The sequence below is a fragment of the Trichechus manatus genome, unplaced genomic scaffold (genome assembly GCF_000243295.1).
Source record: "Trichechus manatus latirostris isolate Lorelei unplaced genomic scaffold, TriManLat1.0 scaffold00071, whole genome shotgun sequence".
Classification (NCBI taxonomy): domain Eukaryota; kingdom Metazoa; phylum Chordata; class Mammalia; order Sirenia; family Trichechidae; genus Trichechus; species Trichechus manatus.
In genome coordinates, this window is record NW_004444007.1 from 10204087 (window position 1) to 10229574 (window position 25488).

Consider the following 25488-nt stretch of genomic DNA (forward strand, 5'->3'; position numbering starts at 1 on the left):
AAAAAAAGCAACACCAGCAGCCAACAAATGGCACTCAGAGAGCCAGCTAGTGCGGGCTGGTGGAATCCAAGCAGCCTGTGTTTCTCGGACAAGAGACTGTGTCCGCGGGAGGCAGGGGGCCGAGTGTGGGTGAAGAAGGGTAGGGAGTGGGAAACCGTATATCACAAATCACCGGAGCTCTGCAGCACCTCAGGAAGAAGCAAAGATGGCTCACGGAACCAGGTATTTGAGCGAAAGGAGGGGGAGGTGGTGAGAGGTAAGGAAGAAATCAAAAGAAGCGGAAAAAAGCAACATAAGCAGCCACAAATGGCACTCAGAGAGCAGGCCCGTTCGGGTGTGTGGAATCCAAGCAGCCGGTGTTTCCCGGTCAAGAGATTGTGGCCACGGGAAGCAGAGGAGGCCGATTCGGGGTGAAGAAGGGTGGGGGGTGGGAAAGCATATATTGCGAATTACCGGTTGTTTTGTCTCCTGCTGAAAGCTCTGTGAAGCTGCTTTCTTGTACCCCCGTTTGCTGGTCTCCGATAGGAGTCCAAGATGGCGGATCCGCGCTGCGTTAGCTGGTAGGGGACCTCTGCATGAATCTCTCCTCGCTATCTGTTCTCTGTTAGTTTTCTCACTCCATTTGGTGCTTGGCTGAGTTCTTTATCTCTTCATTTGATGTTTTAGCGTTTCGGGATTGTTGTTTTCTCTGTTCGGCTTAGTTTTTCGTATCTTTGCTGTGGAGGGACGGCGTGGTGCTTCTGCCTAGAGCACCATTTTGCCAGAAGTCTCCAATATTGACTTCCTTAATCCTCATGACAATCCTCTAGGGTGGGTACCATTGTTAACCGTTACTACAGATTAGGAAACTGAGGCATAGAGAGGTTGCATAACTTGCCGAAAGATATGCAGTAAGTGGCTAAGCCAGGGTTTGAACCACCGGCCTGGCTCCAGAACCATACTCCATGTGCCATTACGCCAGCCAGTAATTGAAGTGCTTTGGTGGTGAAATGAAGGCCTGTTTCAGGTGGTTAAGGAAGGCCACCCACCCCCACTTCCTTTCGTTTTAAATGGAGAGAGAGCCCAGCCTTTTTGTAAAAATGGAAGGAGATGGAAGAGAAAAACATGGAAATGAAAACCAAAGTGGGGCAAGTCCTGATATCAAGAGGTGTAAGATCAAACACATAATAAAAGAGTTTACTTTAGAAATCTGTACCTGGATCCAGTAACAGACCGCAGACCCTTGCAGGAGGAGGAAGGGGGCTGCCTAGAATAAAATAAGCTGTTGGGATGTGCCAGGCGCTGTTCTAGGTGTTCCACTTGTACTAACTTATTTATTCCTTCCAAAAGCTCTCTTGTCCTATTTTTACAGATGAGATGACCAGCAGAGGTTTAGGAATGTTAAGGAATGTTTTCTGTCTCTCAGTTGGCAGAAAGCCTGCCGAATCTGGCTCTTGTCCAGCTCAGTACTGTTGCAGACTGTACCCGTCAGAGCCAGCCAATGCCTTGCGTGAGTTCTGGGTGCAAGCAGTCCTAGCTTCAAATCCCAGTCACGCCTCAGGCTTTCAATTGTTTATCGCTACAATGAGAATAACACACTATTCCCAGAGACTGTTATGAGGATCCCATGAGATAATTTGCATGGAGTGAAAGCTCTCTGAGGGTGGGGATTTGTTTTGCTCACCACCTTATTCCAGGACACAGCACAGATACTGAGTTACTGTTTTTACCCAAATAATGCATATGGTACTTTTTTATTTTTTGCCAACTGTGCCCTCCCCCCACCCAGGTATTTATGTAAGAGCGATATGCTGATTTTTTTTTTACAGCAACATGTAAAAAAACACTAGTTATTTGCATAAAAACACGGTTACAGATGGCAATAATCAGTGAAGGAATGAAGTCAGTGAAGTGCCCAGGACAGTACTCTGAATGGTAGTTCCCATCCATCCCATAGATGTTGGGGGAAGGAAGCGAAAGAGCTCAACTCTGAGAAGCTGAATTCTTTGTCTGTGACCTTTGCCATAGGTGGGAGAGAGAAAAGTGGTGGGAGAGTGAGCAGTTACTGGCACGTGATGATGCTGTGAGTACTGAATGCCGAAGAATGGGGCCTCACAGTACTGGGGACAGTGTTCACGCTGTGGACACGGGTGTTGCATGGATCCTCTCTTTGGAGGCATTGACCTGGTATAACTAGCAGTAAAAATAGTGGTAACCATGCAGTTCATTTTCCTGTTCCAAATGTCAGAAATAGTTATATGCTCGTTTAATGCAGATTTTAATATGTTATCTTCAAGAGAACAAATTACAGAATGATAAAGTGACACTTCTTTAAAATTGATATTTGATGCTTATGGGCAGAATTTGTGTATGATGTGTCATCCTGAACTTGCAAACAGAGCCCTGAAACTATCAATATGGATTTTTAATATATTTTTTGAGTAGGCATTTTTTCATTAGCATTATTGAAGTCAAACTAGAGAAACTGAATAAGTAAGTATAAATGGGATCGTGAAGCTGCAGCTTTCCCGCGTTAACCTGACAGTGATTTAGCTGTAGCAGTACAGACTCATCTAGCATGCCGATGTCATTAATTTGAATTGCATTGGTTTTATTTACATTTAATTTATGAATTTGTTTTGGTTTTATCATTGTAAAGTTCTGTAAGTATAAGGTGTCTTGACTTGATGGCAGCCAACAACTCTGTTTTATTTAAGTTTGAACTGGAATAGCTGCATTAGATAGTGGAGATGCTCGTTAAGAGCTTGGCTTTGGTGTCCCAAGGACTTGCCTGGTTGAGAGGTATTCTATGCCAGATAGTATGTGTGTGGCATTTCCAGAGTTATTTAATGTCTCTGAGCTGTTGTTTTCTCATCTGCAAAATGAGGATAGTAGTTCTTTTCAAAGGTTAAGCATCAAATCATGAAAAACTTAGCAGCTACTAAGTGCCAGGTCATGTTCTAGGTGCTGAGATACAGTGGGGAGCAAAGCTGCTGCCTTCATGCGACTTACAGTCTAATGATGTTAGCTGCTAGTCAGCCCCCGACTCATGGAGATTCCATGCACAATGGAAAGAAACACTGCCTGGTCCTGTGCCATCCCCATGATTGGTTGTGGATAGGACCCTTGTGATCTATAGGATTTTCATTGGCTGATTTTTGGAAGGAGATTACTAGGCCTTTCTTCCTATTCTGTTTTAGTCTAGAAGCTCTGTTGAAACCTGTTCAGAATCGTAGTAACATACAAGCTACCACTGACAGATGGGTGGTGGCTGTGCATGAGATGCATTAGCCAGAAATCAAACCCAGGTCTCCTGCATGAAAGGCAAGAATTCTAGCACTGAACCACCAGTTTCTCGTAGATAAATATAAAGTAGTAAAGCTGTGTGGGGCAAGAAAAGCAGAAGGTGTGTAAGCCGTGGAGCCAGATCGTGTAGCATCAGATCAGATTCTTCCATATTATTCATTATTTTAATTGTTACCAGGAAGCGGCTAGGAGTACTCAGAAGGGGCACATAACTCCAAGGGGACGGGGAAGGGTTCCTGGAGGAGATTACAGTAAGACCTGAAGTATTAGCCAGGTGAAAAGTACAGATTACAGGTGTTCCATACAAAGGGAGATCTCCAGAAATACTCATCAACCATGGTAAAGAATTTGAGCATGGCTAGAGCATAATGTGTGAGGGCCGTGGTGGTTCATGGTAGAATTCTCACCTTCCATGCTGGAGACCCAGCTTCAGTTCCCAGGGCCAGTGCATCTCAAACACAGCTGCCACTTGGCTGTCAGTGGAGGCTTATGTATTGCTCTGATGCTGAACAGATTTCAGCAGGGCTTTCAGACTAAGACAGACTAGGAAGAAAGGCCTGGTGATCTACTTCTGAAAATCAGCCAAGGAAAATTCTGTGGATCATAACAATTCGATCCCATTTTACATGTGGTCATCATGAGTTGGCAGCAGACTCAGTGGCAGCTAAAAACAACAAGAGCATAAAATGGAGTTTCTGGGTGGTGCAAACTGTTAATGCACTCGGCTGCTTGCCAAAAGGCTGGAAGTTCAAGCCCACCCAGAGACACCTCGGAAGAAAGGCCTGACGATCTACTTCCAAAAAGTCAGCCATAGAAAACCCTGTGGAGGTGGCACAACTTGAAAAGTGTAATCAATGTCATTGAGTTGTAAATGTGGAAGTTGTACTGGCAGATGTTTTGGGGTGTATATTTTCATCACTGTATGTATAAATAAATCCCAAACCCACTGCCATTGAGTCGTTTCTGACTCAGCGACCCTATAGGACAGGGTAGAACTGCCCTATAGGGTTTCCAAGGCTATAATCTTTACGGAAGCAGACTGCCACCTCTCTCTCCTACAGAGAGACTGGTAGGTTCGAACTGCCAACCTTTCCGTTGGCAGCCGAGCACTTAACCACCACACCACCAGGGCTAGTAGATAGAGAATACACCACACACTCACACTGTAAGAGAGTACACGCACGCGCGCGCACACACACACACACACACACAGTAAAAATGGCACACACTGTAAAAATGGCAGTGGCGGAGGCATTTGACCTCCTCTAACTTCACAGGGGTAAGGAGAATCAAGAGCAATAGCAGAAGGCTGATTGCTATGAGGGTCAGACATACCTCCTTTAGCCAACCATTTTTACCAATTCTGACACCTCCCGTTGCACTCTACTTCTCTGCTGAGTTGGATAATTCATTGCAATGGCCATATAGAACTCACAGACCATATTTGCAGTTATGGGGTTTATTAGGGAAGTAACACATTATAACTCAGGTTCACAAACAGGATACGGTTCTTCCACTCTTCCCAGTCGCGCCTGCGGGCAGGCCTCTCTCTGGCCCCTTGGCCTCTGCCCTGCTCGCAGGTGTTACAAAGCTCTTTTAGCTGTGCTGATAAGTGCCCTGAGGCACCCAACTTCGCCAGTAAACCTCAGCCCTAAGGCATTCAACTCTAGTTCCTGGGGTCAGCAAACCTAGCTCCACCAGGTGCCCAGAGGCACCCTACTCCACCGCAAGCCTCCTGCCCAAAGGCACCCAGCTTTTTTTGCTCTGTGGCATAAGCCGTTTCCTGCTGGTCTCCTGGTTTGTTGCCACTGTTTTCTCTGCTGCTGCTTCTGACCATCTTTGGTGTTACAGCTCTCTCTCTCTGCGTCTCTCTCGCTCTCTGCGTGTGTCCTGGTTCCAGGAGCTTTTCAGCAAGTTACTCAACCTCTCTAATCACATTTCATTTGCAAAATGGGAATGATGTCTACCTTGACACGTATATGCCTGTCTATCTGTCTGTACTGTACATGCAGACAGGCTGTGCCTCAAACTTCCAGGCAGACATAAGACTGCTAGAAATGAGGCATGTTCACGCACTGGCATCAGTCGTTCCATGGCTGCTACGTTTATCTGTGATTAAGCCAGACACAGAAAACACACAGTGTTAGCAAAGTGAAAGCCGTTATTATTATTTATAGGAAGCACACAGTAACAGCATGGTCTCAAAGGGGAACTGCTTACCCTTCTCCAAAATACCCACGTCCATTCTTATGTTGTTGGGCAGGCAGGCCGTGGTTCAGGTCAGATGCTGTCTTCACATCATTGTTGCCGCTGGCTACTGCCATGGTGCTCGGGGGGGCCTGTATGGCTCCTGAGGCTTCTGCTCTGTTGCTGGGCCTTGCCGATGAAGACTTCTGCACAGGATCTCCTGGGCCTCTGCCACTAGGCCCTCCCAGGCCTCTGCTGCTGGCTCCTACCATACTGCCTGGACCTGCACTGCCCAAGGGCCCACGTGGCTCCTGCCACGGCTGCCCAGGGGTGGAGGTGGGGCGGGTGGCGTTCAGCCCCTGCATGGGGCATACTCAGGCCTCTGCCCAGTTCTCTTAGCTCTGCAGGCAAATGCTGGGTGGCACCCAGCTCCACAGGCAAGCCTCCTGCCTGAAGGTGCTCAGCTCTCTCTCCGTGGGCCAGTAAACCCACTGCAGCCACCTCTTTCCGTGGGCCGACCAGCCTACTGCCACTGTTTCTTCATCTTCAGGGTTAACAGCTCTCTTTTCGGTCTAGGAGATTGTCAGTGCAGGGATCCCGGGTCCAAAGGACATGCTCCGCTCCAGACTCTTCTTGATACAGTAGTCAGGTCCCCCTGAACCTCTGTGGGATTGACCCTTTTATAAGCAAACTCCTTGTCAATTTCAAGATATGGCCCTCCCAGCGGGACTATGAAGCGACCAGTCCCCTCGGTGGACTACAACTCAGTTGCTCTTGTTGGGTGGGTTTTCAAACCAGCATTTGTATACTAATCGACCTTGCTAGATTGTGGCACAGCCAGTCATTTAGTGGGAGTTACAAGACTAGGGCTAGAAAGACCATACACAAGTGATTCATTGTACTGCAACAGGATTGTTGGACTGACCAGAAATTGTTTTAGAAAGTGCAAAGCATGTGCCTGGCATGTAGTAGGTGCTTAGTACATGACATCTCTTATTTTTGCTGCATTTGGCTTTTTTCTTTTTAAAGGCTTATGTTCTTTCTATTAATGGACTGTAAGCCCCTTGAAGGTAGAGACTGCTACTTATATAAACTCTCCTCGCTCTCACAGGAGAAGTAAGAAAAGTTCATTAATAATTCAGAAAGAAGTCAGCTGGCCTTCAGTACCCCATGGCTACCTAGCCTGCTTAAGGCTTATCAGGCCAGCCTGGGATGAGAGTCCTGCAGCTTTCAGGTTTAGCGTGGATTGCATGGGGGCAAGGGACAGACTGCCTGTAGCGTGACTCTGTCTCTGTGGAGTTCTGTAACCTGTTTGGACACACACCAGTAGGAGAGCAATACCTACCCGATTTGGAATAGATGAATAGAATCAAAGAACGTTGCACCAGTAACCCTGTGAATATTTTATTAAGCATCTAATACAGACTAGGCGATGAGCTGGGTGTGGTTTGCTCATGCATTCATTCATTCATTGAACCATTCGACAAATGTTGCCTACTCTGGGCTAGGGACTGGGGTTTGTAAGATGAATGGGACATGGTCCTTGCCCTCAAAATTCAGAAAAGTCAAAGTTGCTGACTTTGTGTCTCTAGGGTGTGTCTGCAAGAAGATGTTTACAAGGAATTTGAGTACTTAGGTCGGGTTCTCTACAGATGGGTAAAATGAAAATGGTGCTATAACTTGAAATCATTTGAAGTCCCGCTGTAACCGTAGTTTGTGGCTATGTGATAAACTGTGACCTGCACCACAGAGCTCCTCCATAACAATCTAGTTCAAGGAGAATTAAAATTTCTCTTCTCCTGTATTTTCTTCATTCACTTTGGGTTTAAAAAGGAGTGTCATTTTTATCTGCATGTCTGTGGAATGTCCACATCATAAGATTACTTTTTATTTCCCATAAGTTTTGTGCATTAACCGAGAAAAGAAAACCTGAAGTTTAAAAAAAAAAAAAGCCTGCCACAGATAACCAGTTAAAAACATAATTGTTGCCCCTCAGTGGATGAGAAACGCAAGTCTGGGCACTTTGGAGAGTCCAAAATTGTAGAAAATGCTCCAGCCATTTGATTGAAGTAGAGAGGAAAATTGAGCCGAGGTTCCTGCAAGAGCTACGGCCTCTTTCAGGTCAATGAGGCAGTGAGCGGCCGAGGAGAGTCTTGCAGAGCAGGAATGTGATCAGTCAGCAACACACAGGGAAAGAAGATCGGTTTTTTTCCTTTCTATTAGATTTGGCTCCCTCTTACACCTCTTGTATCTTCTGGTTGAAATGGGAAAATAAACATTTTATACACTTAGTCTCTTTGAGATGGTCATTTGACACACGCACTTTGCTCTCCTGGAACATTGCCTAGAGAGCCTTGATTTAATGGTTGTTTTTTGCCTGTTTCTGTCTTTAGTGTTGGCTCTGGTGTGCTCATGCAGACACCAGGGTTAAGGCGGTGGCTGAGTTGGCCCAGTCGATCTCATGTGGGTGGGACAGTATTGGAGGACTTTGGATAGGAGTGGAGAGTCAGCATTTGGGCTAGAAGTGCTTTTTGGCCATGGTTTTTCCTGGTTGAATTGTAGTGTTTTTTAAATAAGCGTGTCTATTTTGGTTTCCTTGAATACTAGAGGGTGGTTCTTCTCTAGGTCTGTTCTGCTATAGCTTTTGTTTAAATTATTACTTTAAAAAATTAATTACGAAGGCAACCTTATGGCTTATCCACAGCATAACCAAAAATGTCCAATGACTATTGGCAATCAGACATGCTTATGGATAATTTTGAATGCAGCTTTCTAGAAAAAAGCCCTTATTCTACCTCCCTCACCTGCTCCATCTCGCCTCATTAAGATTAATACAGTACCTAATACCTTGTGGGTTTGGCCTATTCTAGATATTCTCCTCTTATCCAGCTCTGAGATCTGCTGCTTGACAGGATTCTGCACCTAGACTAAATTCATGATGGTTTTTATTTCATTTGACACTCCATTTATGGAGCTTTATGTTGTTGTTTTTTCATGTTTTCTCAATGAGATCTGCCCTTCAGCTTTGGCTCAAGTACTTAGAATTTTTTTCCCCCACTTCCTGAAGAGCAAAAGGCTGAGTAGTACCTGCTGGAAGTAAAGTGCCAGGGAAAGTGGCTTGGGACTTAAGTAGCAGCTAGAAATACTGTTTGGCATATTCAGAGAAGGATCCAGGTCAGAGGGAAAAGGAACAAAGTAAAAATCACTGTGTCATTCCAGAGGGATTGTCAGAGGAGCCAAAACAGAAATGGGAGGGCCCTGAGCCAGCTTCCCCCAATCTTGCAGATGACATACCCCATCAGCAATTATCACTGCTGCCTGTGGGCTGTTGCTCCCAGGGGCGCCATCTCAGAGCAGTTCAGTGTCATCAGCAGCTCCAATCAGAATTTGGGATTTATTTTTAGTTTCTGTTGGACATTCCCAGGACCACTGGCCATGTTTGGTGATTGCTTGGAGAACTCATGGGACTTAGCATTAGTTGCACTCGCGGCTGTGATTCATTACACTGAAAGGACACAGAGCACAATCAGCAAGAGGCAAAGGCGCATGGGGTAAAGTCAAGGGGAAACTGGGCACAAGCTTCCGAGAGTCCTCTCCCGGTGGAGTCACATAAACCAGACAAAACCTGTTGCCATCAAGTCGATTCTGACTCAGAGACCCAATAGAACAGCGTAGAACTGCCCCACAGGGTTTCCAAGGCTATAAATCTTTATGGAAGCAGATTGCCACATTTTTAGCAGCTGGTGGGTTTGAACTGCTGACCTGTGGGTTAGCAGCTAAGTGCTTAACTGCTGTGCCACCAGGGCTCCAGGAGTCACACAGGATGTGCTTAATTCCCGCAGCAACGAGTTGTGACAACCAGTGTGAAATGTTGTCTGCCAAGGAGATTCTCCAGAGACTCAGTGCCTGAGGTCTTTACTGGGGCCTGCTCACGTCGACTGCTCATGTCAGCACCCTCTCTCTCTGGGATGTACCCAAATCTCCAGGCTCCAGAAGTGTTCACCATAAACCACTCTTATCAGGGAGTGGTGGGGACCATCCCAAAATCCAGGTTTCTAGACACCAGCAAAGGGCCAACCTTGCAAGGAGGCCTTTCTAAGGATCACAGCTCGGGCCTGCTGTGTTAACTCTTTTCTGCAGTTTCTCAATTTGCTCTTGCTGTTTTACTTTGAATTTATTGTCAGCTAGATGGGCCTCAGTCTGTTGGCATCTAGGGAGAAATGTTTATCTGGATTGGTGTTTTGCTTTTTAGCACATTTGATTTTGCCTGCCTGCCTGCAACCTGTGGAGTGTTTCTGCTGACCGAGCAGGCTTGCTGCTTGCCTCTGTCCTTTAATCCGGGTGGTTCATCCCCAGCCACCCCCACTGCCCTGCCCAGTTGCCAGATCTTCCCTTGTTGGTGGTGGTTCCTTTTTCTGGGACAGTGGTGGTGCGGGGCTGGGAGCTGCAGCTCCTGTGTGCTGCTGTCCCTCCCGGGAGATGCATGCGGGGGGAGGGGTCTAGTAGAAAGGTGCGATTGTAATTAACTTCCGTTTACAACCCATCTTGCCATTTTGACATATGTTCTTGGGAAATCTTACTTTGGAATTTGACCTCTTTGCTTCTGGGTTTTGCTCTGTTTTTGTTTCTTTTCCTCTTTGGTTTTCTGCTTTGCGTTTTTGTTGCCTGTCTTCCAAAAATCTCACATCACGATGGTGGGTTGGGGCTATTTTTTGCTCATCACCTCCTTCCTCTTCATTGGGTGGGTTCATTCCATCTGACCAGCTCCTCTCCTCTGCACTGTTAGTGCCTCCGAGGTTCCACAGCAATGGTTCTATGGGGGCTTCCCAGACCCCAGGGGATCTAAGGAGGCCTGGGATTGTGCTGGCCTCTTGGGTCATTTATGTTTGGATTAGGTCACCTCTGTCCTCTTGCTTCTGGCATGAACTGATTTACTTATAACATCCTGCCTATAAGGTGACCTGATTGCCTATTTTTAGCCACATTATCTATTCCATTGTTTTGCCCAACACTGTTGGCAAGTTGGGATAAAGTAGGGATTTGCTTGTCGCTGACTGGCTGAATTAAGCTGGCTCTCTGCCACCTTGGGGCAGCATCATTAAACATACTCTGTACCCCCGGATTCCTCCCTCAGCCAGAGCGGGTGGCTAAAGGAAGAGGAACTGCCCTCCCTAAGTTGGCAGACTGCCTAAAACTTCTGTTGCACTAGAGGCTTGTCACAAAATAGCCCTTGATGACAGGAGTCTTTTTCCCACCATTTTTGAAAGTTTTTGGTCTTATCTGCTGCTGACTTAAGGGCTGCTGTGGGGAACGGCCAAGACAACGAGCTGCATGGGATACTCGGGTAGTGCATAGGGAGTGGGTGCTCTGTGAATGGGATGTTGAGCACTTGAAATACGGCTAGCAACTGAGGAACTGGATTTTTCATTTTACTTAATTTCAGTGAATTTACATAGCCACATGTGGCTGTTGGCTCCTGTTTGGACAGTAGGGAAGGGCTGAGAGTGTGGGTTCCAGAGTGGGACTACCTAGACTGACATCCCAGTGTGTGACTGCGGGAATGCTTCTTAACTTAGACCATTGTTTTGGGAGTTTGTTTTAATTCACATAAAGGACTTAGAACAGTGCCCCGCAAGAAGTGTGTGTTTAGTTAATGTTGCCTGTTAGTATGTTCACTCATCGTTTTGAGATAGAATAGCGGTAGAGTTCATGTGGGATATGAAGCTTCCATGCTATTTAATATTTTTAAAATTTTTGGTAACTTTTATGTTTTTTATTTAAAAAAGAATTCTTTTTGCTCTAGGTCGCTGCAGCAACTGGCCACAAAGTAGCCTTGGTGGACCAGACAGAGGACATCCTGGCAGAATCTAGAAAGGGAATTGAGGAAAGCCTTAGGAAAGTGGCCAAGAAGAAGTTTGCAGAGAACCCCAAGGTAATTTCTTTTTATCGATGTTCTTAAGATCAGCCTTCTGACCACAGCATTCTGGCTTTCTCCTCTTTGCTTGCTTTGTTTTGGTTTGTTCCTTTGTTTGTGTAAAAGTCATTTCCCTAGAACCATAGACCATTATAATAACCATCACTAACCATTCAGTGGGGGCTGATTAGAAAATGGGAGAAGGAAATAACTGTATTGCTGGGTAGGGTTTGAGGTTGAGGAGAACGTTTCCACAGGCAGTGATCTCCTTCTGTCCACTGAGAACTCAGGATTGAAGAACACCTATTTTGTTACAAAGCTGGAAGAGGGAGAAACAAGAAGATAATTTTAGGATTTACAAACTAAAAAGAGAATGATTAATAGTAAACCTTCCATTTAGATATGGACTTCTGATTGCTTGGGTAATGTCTTGTGCCTGTTTACTATGCACTAGAAAAGAAATTATAGGGTGAATCATTCTCATTTTCCAGCGGAAGAAGAGGCACGAGAACTTGAGAAGCTCTCAGAAGGTTGGGAATCCTGGTTTACGGACTCTTTCTCATTGGGTCATGCTACTTTTCCATCACATTTTCACTTAAAACTTGGCAATTATTGAGAAATACTGAAAAACAAATCAAGTGAATTTTTATTTACCTTTGTCACTGTGTTAAAGTTTCTTAATTTATTTCCTTGGGGCTTAAATGTAATTTCTCTGCTCATGCAGGCAGGGAAGAGTACAAATACTTTTTTTTTTTTAACCTGACATATCTATGGTGGTATGTCTAGTCACCTTTTAAAAGGCTGAGGGGAGGGGATAGCTAATTGTACCCTCTCCCTAAATATATCACAGGCAGATGAAGATCTCTTTTACCTGTTCCCCGTGTTCTTAATCTGTAGGGGGACCTAGTATAGGGCGTTTTGTGATGAGGGTCTAGGCAGGTGGGATTATGAGTTTTGGGCTGATGGTGAAGTCAAGGACAGAGTGAACCTGAGCCGAGATATTCTGCATTTTTTGTTTGTTTACTCTGCAAACATCTTCTAATTGTCAGGCCCCTGCACCCTCCCCTGCTACTCTGGGTCATACCCTGAGGGTAAAAAGATAGCCCTGGGCTCAAGTTGTTCAACTCCTGACTCCTCAATCCTCATGAGTCTATTCTGATGTTTTCCACCTCTGCCAGGGACATCCTTGGATGAGGGAGGTATCAGTTTCAGTTTGCCTGGTTGACATACTGTTATTTATCTAGCTCTGTGCTGACCAATACGGTAGCCGCTAGCGACAAGTGGCTATTCATTACTTTCAGTGGGACTAGTCTGAAATGAGATGTGCTGTAAGGGTAAAATAGATTCCAGATTTCAAAGACTTAATAATAATAATAATAATAAAAAAAAGAGTACGAAACATTTCAGTAATTTTTTTATATTGATTACATGTTGAAATATTAATATCTTAGTATGTTGGTTTAATTAATTTCATCTTTTTACTTTACTTTTTTAATGCAGCTAATGGAAAACTAAAAATTTCGTATGTGTCTTGCATTATATTTCTGTTGAACAGCTCTCAGTCTAGTTTATTCCTTGATGATTTTGGATGCCTTTGTTGATTATAAAAACATATTGATGCCCTATGGACAGATGACATCTTGAAATAAACTGGCAGGTGATAGAGGTATAATCTCTGCTTTTGCCCTGAATGAGGTCTGTTGCTGGAAACCTGGTGTTGTCACAGGAGGAAAATGAGGAAGAGATGAGGCTGCAAGCTCTTTGAGAGCAGAGGCTGTGTCTAGCTTGATTTTAAAACGCCAGCTGCTGGCCCTTGGTAGGCAGTTATTGTTTGTAGAATCACCGTTAAGTCGGCTGTTTACCCTGTTTCTTGCCCCTTACTCGGCTCTCTCTGCCACCTATTAGAGGGAGTGAGTAGTCAGCACCACTCTGAGCCTAATGGAGGGTGCTGCACTTAAGCTTTTGCCCTGTTCTGGAAAGACAAATTACAAGCTTCATGGAAACTCTGAGAACAGATGTCATGGGCCGATATAGGTGCTGTGAACAGATCATTCAGTAACCGGAGCAGAGCCGACTAAGTACTTGAAAAATTACGACTGACACAGGACAGTGGTAGCCAGCAGTTGAGATTGATTGCTCACTGGCAGACTCTTGCAGTGCATTGAGATGCCGTCTTCCCTAAGCAGAAATGTAGAGAGTTTCATTTCTCAGAACTCCAGGCTGCATAAAAGTGGTACTGGGCTGTGTTGGTCTATCCTAGCCCTTCTCTTTCCTTCTGCATTTGCAGCAAATTACCATTTTCAGGAGAGGTCAGTGAATGTTCTCTTCTCCTTCCTCCCACTGCATTAGGCTGCTGATGAATTTGTTGAGAAGACCCTGAGCAGCATATCAACCAGCACAGATGCAGCATCTGTGGTCCACAGCACAGACCTGGTGGTGGAGGCCATCATAGAGAATCTGAAGGTGAAGACAGAGCTCTTCGCGAGGCTGGACAAGTTTGCTGCCGAGTACGTGTTCCGTGGACATTTTTGTCGCATTCTGAGGTCTCCCTCCTCAGGGCTCAGGCTTTTCCCCTTGTTTATTGCCTCCTGCCAGGAAGGATCTTCTGACACTAAGTCACCTGTCTTTCTAACAGGCCACTGCTGTTTCCAGAAGAGGCAATACTGTGTTTTTTTGCCCTCCACCCTCACGCTCTCTCGATCGGGTCCCCTGAGGCTTGGTTTGCCCTGATATGATCCTTGTCCCCAGGTGAGGGTGGACATTCCTGCAGCAGAATGGAGGGATGCACCCAGGGACAGGTCTTTATGTCTCTTGCGACGTTTAGATCATGCGCTTTTCCATGCCAGGGACATGGGCACATCCTTAACTGTCTGCCGAGGAGTCTCAGAGCAGCTTTGTGTTACCTCTTTTTGGTGGAACAGGTGGAGTGGTGTAGCTGAAGGGAATGCACCTCTACCTGTACGGATTCCCCAAGACTCTACTGTCTAGTGCTTTATCTGAGTTAAACTGAAGTGCCCTTGGGAGCATTAAAGAAGCACTGAATAACCAGGCTTCCTGGCAAAAGGAATGATGGGAAAGCCAATCACACACAGGCCAGATGCACCGGTGCCTAGTACTCAAGGCTGTCTGTGCAGTGTCAGCAAGCATGTGCAAGCTCTAGTTCACCTCGAATCCAGAGCCGTAGGTTGTGTTTGACTCTGGGCTTTGGGCCATTGTGATACCTGACTGATTGGTTCATGCTGTCCTTGCAGCTTGCTTGGCCACACTTCACCTTCTTGTTTGTAACTGAAAGTCAGAGTAAGTCATATGACAAAAGTAATTATTAGGTAGCCACCAGTGAGCAGTGGATACAGAGAGACACTTGCATGCCAGCCTGCTGGAATGTCAGCCCTCAGAGCTCTGTGGCGTGGTGGCCAGAGAGGGCCTGCCCCCTGAGTAAAAGAAGAGATCTTTCTTTCTGTGACTTGTAATTCACTCTGCTGAGCAGCATGCTCGTGCACCCCACAGTGGCATTTGGGGGCTGCAGATACATCTGACAAAAACAAGACACTCTTGGTCAGGAGGTTGGCTCCCAAGTCATCAGGGAGCCTTCAAAGGTAATAAAGCACCCACCCCAGGAAAGGGTGTTTCATCAAGCAGTCTGACTTTTCTTGAGATATTGGTTATTTCCTAGTAACCAGTGATAGGCTTGACTACCCTCTCGGGTCAGTGTGAGGGATAGAAGGAATATGAGATGAAAGTTGAGAAACCTGGGGGGTCTGGTGCCAGGCTCCCGCCGCTTCACTCTGACTTGGGACACATCGTATTTTATCATCTTTTCTGGTCCTCAATTTTATGATCTTTAAACTGAGTTGAAGGGGTTGGGGTTAATAATTTCTAAGACCTTCCTAGTTCATCTCCCTAAGGCTAGCTTCCATGTCTATAAAATAGGGGCATGGCACCTATTGCACAGAGTTGTTTAAAAAATTTAATTTAGATCATACTTCCTGTGTGTCATGCACTATACTAGGCTCTTTCTCCTGAATTTCTATGAAAGAGATGTGACATGTGAAAGGGTATGACCCATAGTAGACATGCTATAGTTGTGACCTTGCTTTTGACCTTCAGTCATCCTTCTCTGCATTCTTTGTTTCCTTAGATTACCCCCATTTTTGAATGCCTGCTAAATTGGTTGGTTGGTTGGTTGGTTTTTTAACCGGCTTTATTGAGATATTCTTTGCTACTAAGTTTTGCAGTCAGATTGTATAATAGGGGAAAAAGCTATGTTAGAGTGATTAAGTTCCATATGGCAGCCCTAATGAAACAGTTGCATCCTGGAAAAGAACACTCCTTCCCTAGCAGCAAGTTAAGAAGTGCAAATGAAAAGCTTGGACAAGGCCCACAGTCAGCTGGAGCTGGGTTCTGGCTCTCCCCTTTTGATGAAGCATGGACTCTCCAGTGTTTTACAGGCCCCCACCCCCTCCACTCCCTCTCTCTTCTCCATACTGAGGCCTGTGCTGTTGATTTTCTTGTACATTTAAGAGAAAAGTAATTTTTGATACCTGAGTTGGTCAGAAAGGGAAAAACAAGATAGTCCAATAGAGTCCAATGTTTCTAGGAAAATGTGAGAGTATTTTTTTGGTGGAAAGTAAGCCAATCCTGTGTGTTTAATATGTAAACTCATTGTTCTTGTGTTGAAAGAACCGTGTGAGACCCTGTTAGGAGCAGAGCCACCCTAACCTTGTGGGCTGTCGGGACTTGGTCCTTGGGAGAGAGAACTGGGGTAGGCTCCAGGGAAACCTTTTTGTAAGTGGCTTTTCTCTCTCTCTCTCTCTCTCTCTCTCTCTCTCTCTTTTTTAATTGTGGTAAAAACAAATACACTAAGACTTTTGACAGTGCCACAACTTCCACATTTACAACTCAGTGATATTGATGACATTTTTCATGTTGTGTCACCATTACTGCTATCCGCATCCAAAACGTTCCACCACCATTAACATAAACTCAGTGCCTCCTGTCTTAGTTATCTAGTGCTGCTATAACAGAAATACCACAGGTGGATGGCTTTAACAAAGAGAAATTTATTCTCTCATAGTCTAGTAGGCTAGAAGTCCAAATTCAGGGTGCCATCTCCAGGGGAAGGCTTTCTTTCTCTGTCAGCTCTGGAGGAAGGTCCTTGTCATCAGTCTTCCCTTGGTCTGGGAGCTTCTCCACGTAGGAACTCCAGGTCCAAAGGACATGCTCTGCTCCTGGTGCTGCTTTCTTGGTGGTATGAGGTTCCCCATGTCTGTCTGCTCACTTCTCTCTTTTATACCTCAAAAGAGATTGGCTCAAGACACAATCCAATCTTGTAGATTAAGTCCTGCCTCATTAACATAACTGCCACTGATCCCATCTCTTCAACATCATAGAGATAGGGTTTACAACACATAGGAAAATCACATCAGATGACAAAATGGTGGACAGTCACGCAATACTGGGAATTATGGCCTAGCCAAGTGATACATATACTTTTTTGGGGTACACAATTCAATCCATGACATCCTACCCTTTCGCCCTCCAAAATTGATGTCCTTGCCACATGTAAAATACATTCACCCCATCATATCGTAGCAAAAGTCTTAATTCAACTCCAAGTCCAAAATCCAATAATTTCTCTTCATCTGTGAAATCTAGAATCCAAGTTACCTGCTTCCAAAGTACAGTGGTGGAACAGGCACAAGGTAGGCATTTCCATTATAAGTGGGAGAAATTAAAGGGAAAGAAGGGATAAGAGGCACCAAGCAAGTCAGCAGAACACATTACATTAGCCCTCAAGGCTTGAAAATAATCCTCTGTTCTCTGAGACCATTTACACAATGGCCCTGCCCTCCAGACTTCTAGGTATTGGCCACACTCTGTGGATTCTGAGTGGAGGCCCCTTGGCCCTGGGCTTCAGCTCTGCCTTCCACGCCCACTGGAACGGCAGAAACTCTCCTCCCTCGGCTTTAGACATACCCTTCTCCTAGTCCATCTGAGTGGCAACTCCACCCTTAGAAACTCCAGAGGCCATGACTTCACCCTTTGAGACCCCAGAGGTCGTGGCCATACCCTCTGAGACTGAGGCAGCTTGGCCTCCTGTGTTCCTTGTCTCTTCAGCTTCTGATTCCTAGTTCCTTGGCCTCATGGCGCCTCGGGCCTGACTGCCCACGTCTGCCCTGCTGGCTAAGTGTTCCAAAGCTCTGTAGCTCCACCGATAAGTGCCTGGAGGCACACCTCTACCAGGAAGCCTCCTGCACAAAGGCGCTGAGCTCTCTAGCTCCATGGGTCGGCTCCAGCGCTGTCTCACGCTAGTCTCCTGGTTCTGCTGCTGCCGGTCCTCTGCTGCTGCTTCTCACCATCTGCACTGTCTCCAGTGTTAACAGTTCTCCTCACCTCCTTCTGAGTTGTCTATCCATTCACAGTTTGAAAACTTACTTCCACATTTTAGGTATCTGTTAGAGCAGCACCCCATTCCCGGTACCAGATGTCTTAGGCTGGATTGTCTAGAGAAGCAAAACTAGTAAAGCATATAAATATATATATAGAGAGAGACAGATTTATATCAAGGAAATGGCTTATGTGTTTGTAGAGGCTGGAATATACCAAGTCTTTGGGTCACGTAGCGGCAGGGGCTGGCGAACCCAAGATCGGCAGGTCAGAGAGCAGGGCTGTTGCTTACAGACTGTGAAGATAGAAGAATCCAAAGATAGGCAGGCAGGACCACAGGTAAGCTGCTAGCTCAATCCCAAGAAACAGGTCAGATGGACAGAAGCCAGCTGCAGGATCCAGAATGAGTAAAAGCCCCCAAGCCCTGCCAGAACATCTGCACACTCTTGATGCAGGCACATGCCCAAGGAAACTCCCTTTCAACTGATTGGCTGCTCACAGCAGATCCCATCATGGGGGTGATCACATATTAAATCTCAACAGAGAAGTGATCACAGCATTATATGACTGCCAAAACACTTGAGAATCATGGCCCAGCCAAATTGACACACAATTGTAACCATCACATCCCCCGAACAGAAATTCCCCCGTTTACCCCTCCCTCCCTCCCCTGATAACCATTAATAATCTTTGGTTTCTATATAGTTGCTTATTTCATGTAAGTGAGATCATAGAACATTTGTCCTTTTGTGACTTATTTGTCTCGGGAGCCCTGGTGGCACAATGGTTAAGAGCTCAGCTGCTAACCAAAAGGTGGGCAGTTCGAATCTACCAGCTGCTCCTTGGAAACCCTATGGGGCAGTTCTACTCTGTCCTATAGGGTTGCTGTGATGCTGTGAGTCAAAACTGACAGCAGTGGGTTTGGGTTTTTTTTTTTTTTTTTGTATTTCGCTCAGCATGTTTTCAGGGTTCATCCTTGTATGTGTGGGCCACATTTTGTTTATCTGTTCATCTGTTGATGGACGTTTCAGTTGTTTCTACCTTTTGGTTATTGTGAAAAGGGCTGCAGTCAACCTTGGTGTACAGGTTTGTAAGTGGCTTTTCAAGAAGTAAAGATGCAAGGCTGAGGAAAAGCTCTGAGCAGGAAAGGTCTACCCAGGAGAGACAGCTTTCCTCTTCTGATCAGATGTTTTCAGGACGTGCCCTGGACTGGTGACATCTGGGGCTGGGCTCTGATGTCCCTGTTCATCATTTGACAGAACGTGCTTTCCAGCTAGTGCCCTAGTCTCCCCTTCTTGACAGGCGAGTTGCCCTTTAGATGTTGTATAAAAAGATACCACATTGTGACATAATGCTCATCTTTGAAATAACTGTTTCTTTTCTTAATGGAAGTGTGGAGCCGCTGTTAGCACAGCCTTGGGCCAAGGCCATCGCTGCTGCCATTGTGGGCTTTCCATACCCCAGACTCATTCGGGTGTGGAGCTAAAAGGGTGCTTGTGCCGGCCATACGTAGTGTTACTGGCAGGGGATCTTTTGTTATTACGTTCTGTAGTGGGGGATTAAAAAAAACCAAACCCATTGCCGTTGAGTCGATTTGCGACTCATAGCGACTCTGTAGGACAGAGTAGACCTGCCCGTAGGGTTCCAAGGAGCAGCTGGTGAGGTGGACCTGCCAACCTTTTGGTTAGCAGTCGATCCCTTATCCATTACCCCAGGGACCAAAAAGCAAGAAAGTTTGAAAGCTGAAATCTAAAAATCTTAAAAATACATATATAGTTTTTAAACTAGGGAAGCACCCCTGGGTGGCCTTTAAATGGACTAACTGGGAGTTGTTTGGGAAAGGTAGGTGCTGTTGTGCATCGAAAGTGATGACCCAAAGGATCTTCACTTAAGTAAGTTCCTTCATCTCACGGCTGCTGTCTGTCATCTCCTTTCACCTCACTCTTGTCTCCTTTTTCCAAATTACTTGTTTCTTCTCTCTTTCTCTTTCCAGCACTCCCACCCCACCCACCCTGGTTTCAGGCAGATGATGGTGTTACCTCTTTGAGAAGAAGCAGGAACTCCAGGATCTGCTCAGTCCTTCCTGCACTGTGACGAGCTAATAGGATCGTAATTAGTTAGCAGTAGGTACTTGTGAGGTGCCACTGCGTGGGTTCTGACTCACAGGGACCCTGCGTATAACAGAACGAAACTCTGCCTGGTCCTGCGCTGTCCTCACAGTCGTCGTTATGCTTGAGCCCATTGTTGCAGCCACTGTCAGTCCATCTAGTTGAGGCTCTTGCTGTTTTTCACTGACCCTCTGCTTTACCAAGCATGATGTCCTTCTCCAGGGACTGGACCCTCCTGATAACATGTCCAGAGTATGGGAAACAAAGTCTCGCCATCCTTGCTTCTAAGAAACATTCTAGCTGTACTTCTTTAGGTAGTTTTGTGAATTTTTAGCCACAAGGTGGCGCTATAGGAAAGCCTAAAAGTCGTGCTTGTGTTTAAAGATTTGCCTATTAGGCCTTTAACCACCCACTTTACTGTTATCTTAAAAGTTAAATTTGGTTTGGGTCAGTACAGATTTTTTTAAATTAATAATATTTTATACACACAAAATAAAATAGTATTGCTTTTTCAGGAGATTTTATAAACTGAAGACCTTGGATTTGTATCCTTCCTTTTCTAAAACTACCTGTGTAACCTTAAAATTTTATTTTGAACAGTGTTGGTTTTCTTCTTTCGTTTTAATTCCTGTTCAGTGGAAGAGTAAAGCTTTTCACTTGGAGGGTAAGAGATTTTAGTTCATATTTACTATCAGGTGTTTCTCATTGAGGATTCACATGTCTTATTTACAGTTTTTGTTTATTTCGGGTGTCTGTGATGCAGACTTCTTTCTTTCATTAGCCTTTGGTGACTTAGAGTTTTCATTTTGTGCCTGAGGTTGGTTAAATAGCTTGATCAGTTAGCAGCCTCCTTCTTACCTACCATGATAACTAATCTAAGCAGATAGGAGAAGTTTTGCTCCCTAAAATTTAAGGAGCTATTGGTAAAGGTTAAATACACCCTGGGAACAGATAACTTTTAAGTTAGTTAATTTAAAATTTCAAAATTTAAGTTAAACTGAGGTCACTGGATTTCAGCCTCTTGTATAAAGATGTGTCTTTCTTCTAGCTTCCTCCACGATTAGGACAGCAGTAAACAGGTGTGTTGTGCATTGCACCCGAGACTAGTCTTAACTGTTTCCAAAGATGGGACTCATTCCGATACCCCACGATTTTTCTCTCTGCAGACACACAGTCTTTGCCAGCAACACTTCCTCTTTGCAAATCACAAGCATAGCCAATGCCACCACCAGACAAGACCGATTCGCCGGGCTCCACTTCTTCAACCCAGTGCCCATAATGAAACTTGTGGAGGTCAGTGGGTATCTCCTTATGCGTGTCTGCTTGCTCTGCCAGCTTTCTCAGTCTTGCTTTTCTGAGTTGCACTGGCCCTGCCATCAGGGGACCGTGTCAGCTTGAATTTAACGGGTGGGTAGAAGATTGTCTTTGTGCGTGTTTCTCGTGCCATAGTCTGTCCTTTCAGAGCAAAAGGAAGAAAGCCACCTAATATATAGGAAGGCACCTGTACATCGTTTCTTTTGCAACCTGTGTGTTGACCAGCAGTGTCCAGGAAGATTATTAACTTGGTGGCATGTTATTTACTTGTTTGTGCCAGAGCTGATGGGCAATGCTGAGAGAGGCATCAGACTGGAAGGGCAGCATGAAAGAACACTTGCACGTGGAGACCACGCAGGGAGAACCACACAGCTTGGTATTCTCACTGAGGGTCAGTTTACGCCAGGCTGTAAGTGGAATATTAGACCTGGTTTTACGATGCCCCGTCACCATTCCTGGGGTGAATCCTGGCCCCATGCATCAGTGGCTTGGTATTGTTCGCAGATGACGCACACCTTCTGCGTGTTGTGATCAGAGCTATTAAAAGCAGCTCCTAATAGCCTTGAACCTCCTGACCACAAACCTGAGAGGCAGAGGGAAGCATTCAGAGGCAGCTTCCCCCCAGCATTGCTGTTTGGACTGTTTCTGTTTGATTGCTTGGAGACTGAGTTATGGGGGAGATGGAGTCACAATCGACAGTTTGCACCTGAAATGTGGCAACTTGCACCTGAAATGTGGCAACTTGCCTTTTACGGGGGCTAATTACTGGGTCTGAAGAGCAACGGCTATTAAAGTAGCATTTGTTCTGACGCTGAGGAGTTATTGCCCTGCGAAGCATGGGGGATGCTGCCCATGTGGGTGATGTGGAACCAGCAAACCTCCGGAGACTGCCTACAGCCTCCCTGGGAGCGGGGATGGGGTCTGTTTTCTTCTCCTCCAGCCCCGGCTTCTCTCCTTTATCTCCTCCGTGCCGCCCACATAAGCGCTGCTGTCTAGTTTAACGATGACTGCATCTTCATACAGTTTTCTCTCAAGTGGCAATCTACCCATCTTGCAATTGGAATTTGTCTGTTCTACCAACATTGCTTCCCAGCTTCTTTCAGTTTGTCCCTGTTCCCTAAGGCTGTTTTTGAAGACATTGAAGAATGAAGAGGAGGGATGAGGGACACAGGGAGTAAAAGAAACAACATTTATACTTTATGTGTAAAAAAAAACAAAAACAAAGTAATAGAATGGCATTTTTAACATCTCAGTACCTAGGGACAAATTAATTTCTTTAGTTACTGTATTTGTGTATATATATGGGTTTCTTTTCAATAGACTTTGTTTTTTTAGAGAAGTTTTAGGTTTACAGAAAAATTGCAGAGAAAGTATGAGTTCTCATGTATCTTCTCTCCCCCCTGCACGCTGTTCCAAAATGTATTTTTAAGACAAATTGTGTAGATTTACTTCGAACTCTAAAAATGCTGCTATCAACTGCATTTATCTGATAATGTCCCATCATGTCTTTACGGCCTTGGTTGTTAAGAGCTAACATTTAATGAATGTTAACCATTTTCTGGAAAATGTTTTGTAAAAGTGCTCTTCTCTGTTCAATTTTTATTCTTTAACTGTAGCTCTCGTGTATGCTGGTGGTGAGCCCCAGAACGAGTGGTTCCGTAAGCTGGGTGGCGCCTCTTCTTTACTTGAGACTGGACTCATTTATATATTTTCTCAGATTCTTTCTGGTGGAACTGTAAACAGAATAGTTACCTGTAGCACATTGCCATTTATTGAGTGAATGAATAAACATGTATCTCTGTCATTTCAAAACAAAACAGAAACCTTTACTGTTGTAGCAGCCTTTTATCCTCGCTCAAGTTCGTTAGTTCTGATGGGGACGTTTTAGACGTCCTTTTGAACAAACCCTAGGATTGCTGTTTGATTTTTGCCACCTGCAGAGCAGTTGTGGTCCATCTCATCCCACTCCTCATCTCATCTCCAGCTTCATGGTGCTGCTTTTGGTTTTTACTCATTTACTTCCCTTAGTGTCATTATGGACCACCACACCCCAGTCTGTGACCACATTAGAACATGAACGATAATAATTCTCTTCATTTACGTGGTACCTTTCATCCCTTTACGCACACCAGCTCATTAAGCCATACGGCCCTCTGACAGGGAGGACGTGTCCAGCGTTATTATCCCCATTTCATAGTTGAGAAGGCAGGCACAGAGAGGGCTGATGGGACTTGCCCACGATTATGAGGACGGCGCAGGACCAGGCAGGATTTCATTCCGTTCGTAGTGTTGCTGTGAGTCGAGAACGACGACTGACAGCACCTAACAACGCGGTCACGTAAAGGGTCTGACGTAGGAGCCAAGCCTGTTGCTCAGACTTAGTTGACGTTCCTTGCTGACATTTAAACTACGTATAAATTACATATACGTATTTTGAGTTTAAATTCATCGGTGTCTCTCTCCATTTGCCTGTCCGCGGGCCCGTTTGCTGTAAATGTAAAGCCTTGCTCTGCCGGGGAGCCTGTTCTGAAGGAAAGGGCACCTGCCAGGCTCAGATGCATCTGTGTGGAAGAGGGTAGCCTAATGGCAGCAACACTCATCCAGGGGTCCAAGAGACCTGTGACTTGGCTAAGTCACTAGTTTCCTGGGATTCCTTCTCTTCTGTGATAGGCAAGGGTGGGGCTCCATGTTCTGCGGTGTCATCCAGCACTGACATTCTGTGAGGTAAGAGTAGGAACAGAACTTCGGCATTTCCTTTTTCTTCCTCTCTTGCAGAAAACTGTAACGGCAAGTATCATGCCCAAGTGGACTTACACTTTCCTCCCTGAAATAATTAACAATAGCAGCTCAAACAGTCACAAAATCCAGCATTTACTGAGCACTTCATTCATCTCAGGCACTGCGCTTAGCGCTTTATCCACTAGTCTGATTTCACCCTCAACACCACTCCTCGGGGTGGGTAGAGTGATGTCAGTTTCGACAAATATGCCCAGGGTCACCCAGCTAGTAAGTAGTGGGTTTGGGATTTGAACCCAGGTCTGTCTCAATTATCAGCCTGTAAAACTACGACACACACACACACACACACACACATACTCTTTCTCTCTCTTCTTTCTCTTTCAGCCTTGATTTTGTACATTCTTTAGTGTTTCATTGTCTTAAAATGGACATTTTGGTAAACATTTTGTTTCTAGTTTGAAATCCCTACTTCTGTTCTGAAACTAAAATTATTTTTGTCATCTGCTTGGGCCTTTTTGATTGATATTTTCTCAAACAGTTCTCTTGAGGTTGTTTACTGACTCTCAACTCATAATTCTTCTCTGCTTTGCATTTCCAGGTCATTAAAACACCCATGACCAGCCAGAAGACGTTTGAATCTCTGATGGACTTTAGCAAAACCCTGGGGAAGCATCCTGTTTCTTGCAAGGTGGAGTATGGTAGCTTGGGAAGGGGGTGATCTTCCTTGGGGCCTGCCTCCTTCCTGGTAGAATTACATGAGCAGTGGGGCACTGGTCACTGCAAGCCTGTCAGCGTGCTGTAAAGCGCAGGCTGCACATGCAGTTGCCTCCGTTCCAGTTTGCTGGCAGGAAACCCGACTCCTGAGCCACGCCCAAGGCCCTCAGGTGGGTAGTCTGAGAGCTGAACGGTGCCCCGGGCTTCAGGGGAACAGAAGATGTGGGACTTCTCTGTGTGTCCTGGCTTTTGTCCCTTGATGACCAGCTGCATTTTCTTACCACATCAGTTTGGCTTCTTTGGGGCCACTGGGAGCAGAGCACGGTGCGGCAGGCTCAGGCTGGAGGACGCGTGCAGCCCTAATGGAGAATTAGGGCTTTACTTTTGGAAAGCACATCACAGATGTTAGGGCAATGATGGGAGAGGGGAGAGGCCACCCTGCCCAGAATAGCACTCAGGAAGCTGGTTCCCAGTGGGCCGTTGTGTTTTGTTTTTTTCAATAAGAAGCGTGGTTGAGTGGAAAGGCACGCTTGACCTCCAGCCTTTTTTTTTTTTTTAGTTCTTAAGATATCCAGTTATCACATGTGAAATCATCCCAACAGTCTGAAATGATAACCTGCTTCATTTTTATTGCCTTTAGTTACTCCATTGGCTTTAGTTCCTCTGCCAAAAACTTGGGGACCATATGCTTCTGCATGATTTTGCAGTTTCTCTAAAGGGGCAGTTGTGTCAAGAAGTGCCACACCATTACTAAGTTTTATAAATAAGCCCGCTATCTTTTGACTATGATCTTTTTTTTTTTTTTTTCTTTTTTTTTTTGGTGAAAATATATACACAGCA

At 45.4% G+C, this 25488-nt stretch overlaps 1 protein-coding gene across 1 annotated transcript in view; it reads left to right on the top strand.

Annotated features, from left to right (window-relative positions):
- Positions 1–25488, top strand: part of HADH (hydroxyacyl-CoA dehydrogenase) — a 55007-nt gene that overhangs the window by 19124 nt on the left and 10395 nt on the right. Inside the window, exons 2-5 of the mRNA XM_004380223.2 lie at positions 11276–11404; positions 13736–13893; positions 21048–21174; positions 24533–24622. Of these exons, the coding sequence (XP_004380280.1) occupies positions 11276–11404; positions 13736–13893; positions 21048–21174; positions 24533–24622 (504 nt within the window). The remainder of the gene's footprint in view (positions 1–11275; positions 11405–13735; positions 13894–21047; positions 21175–24532; positions 24623–25488) is intronic.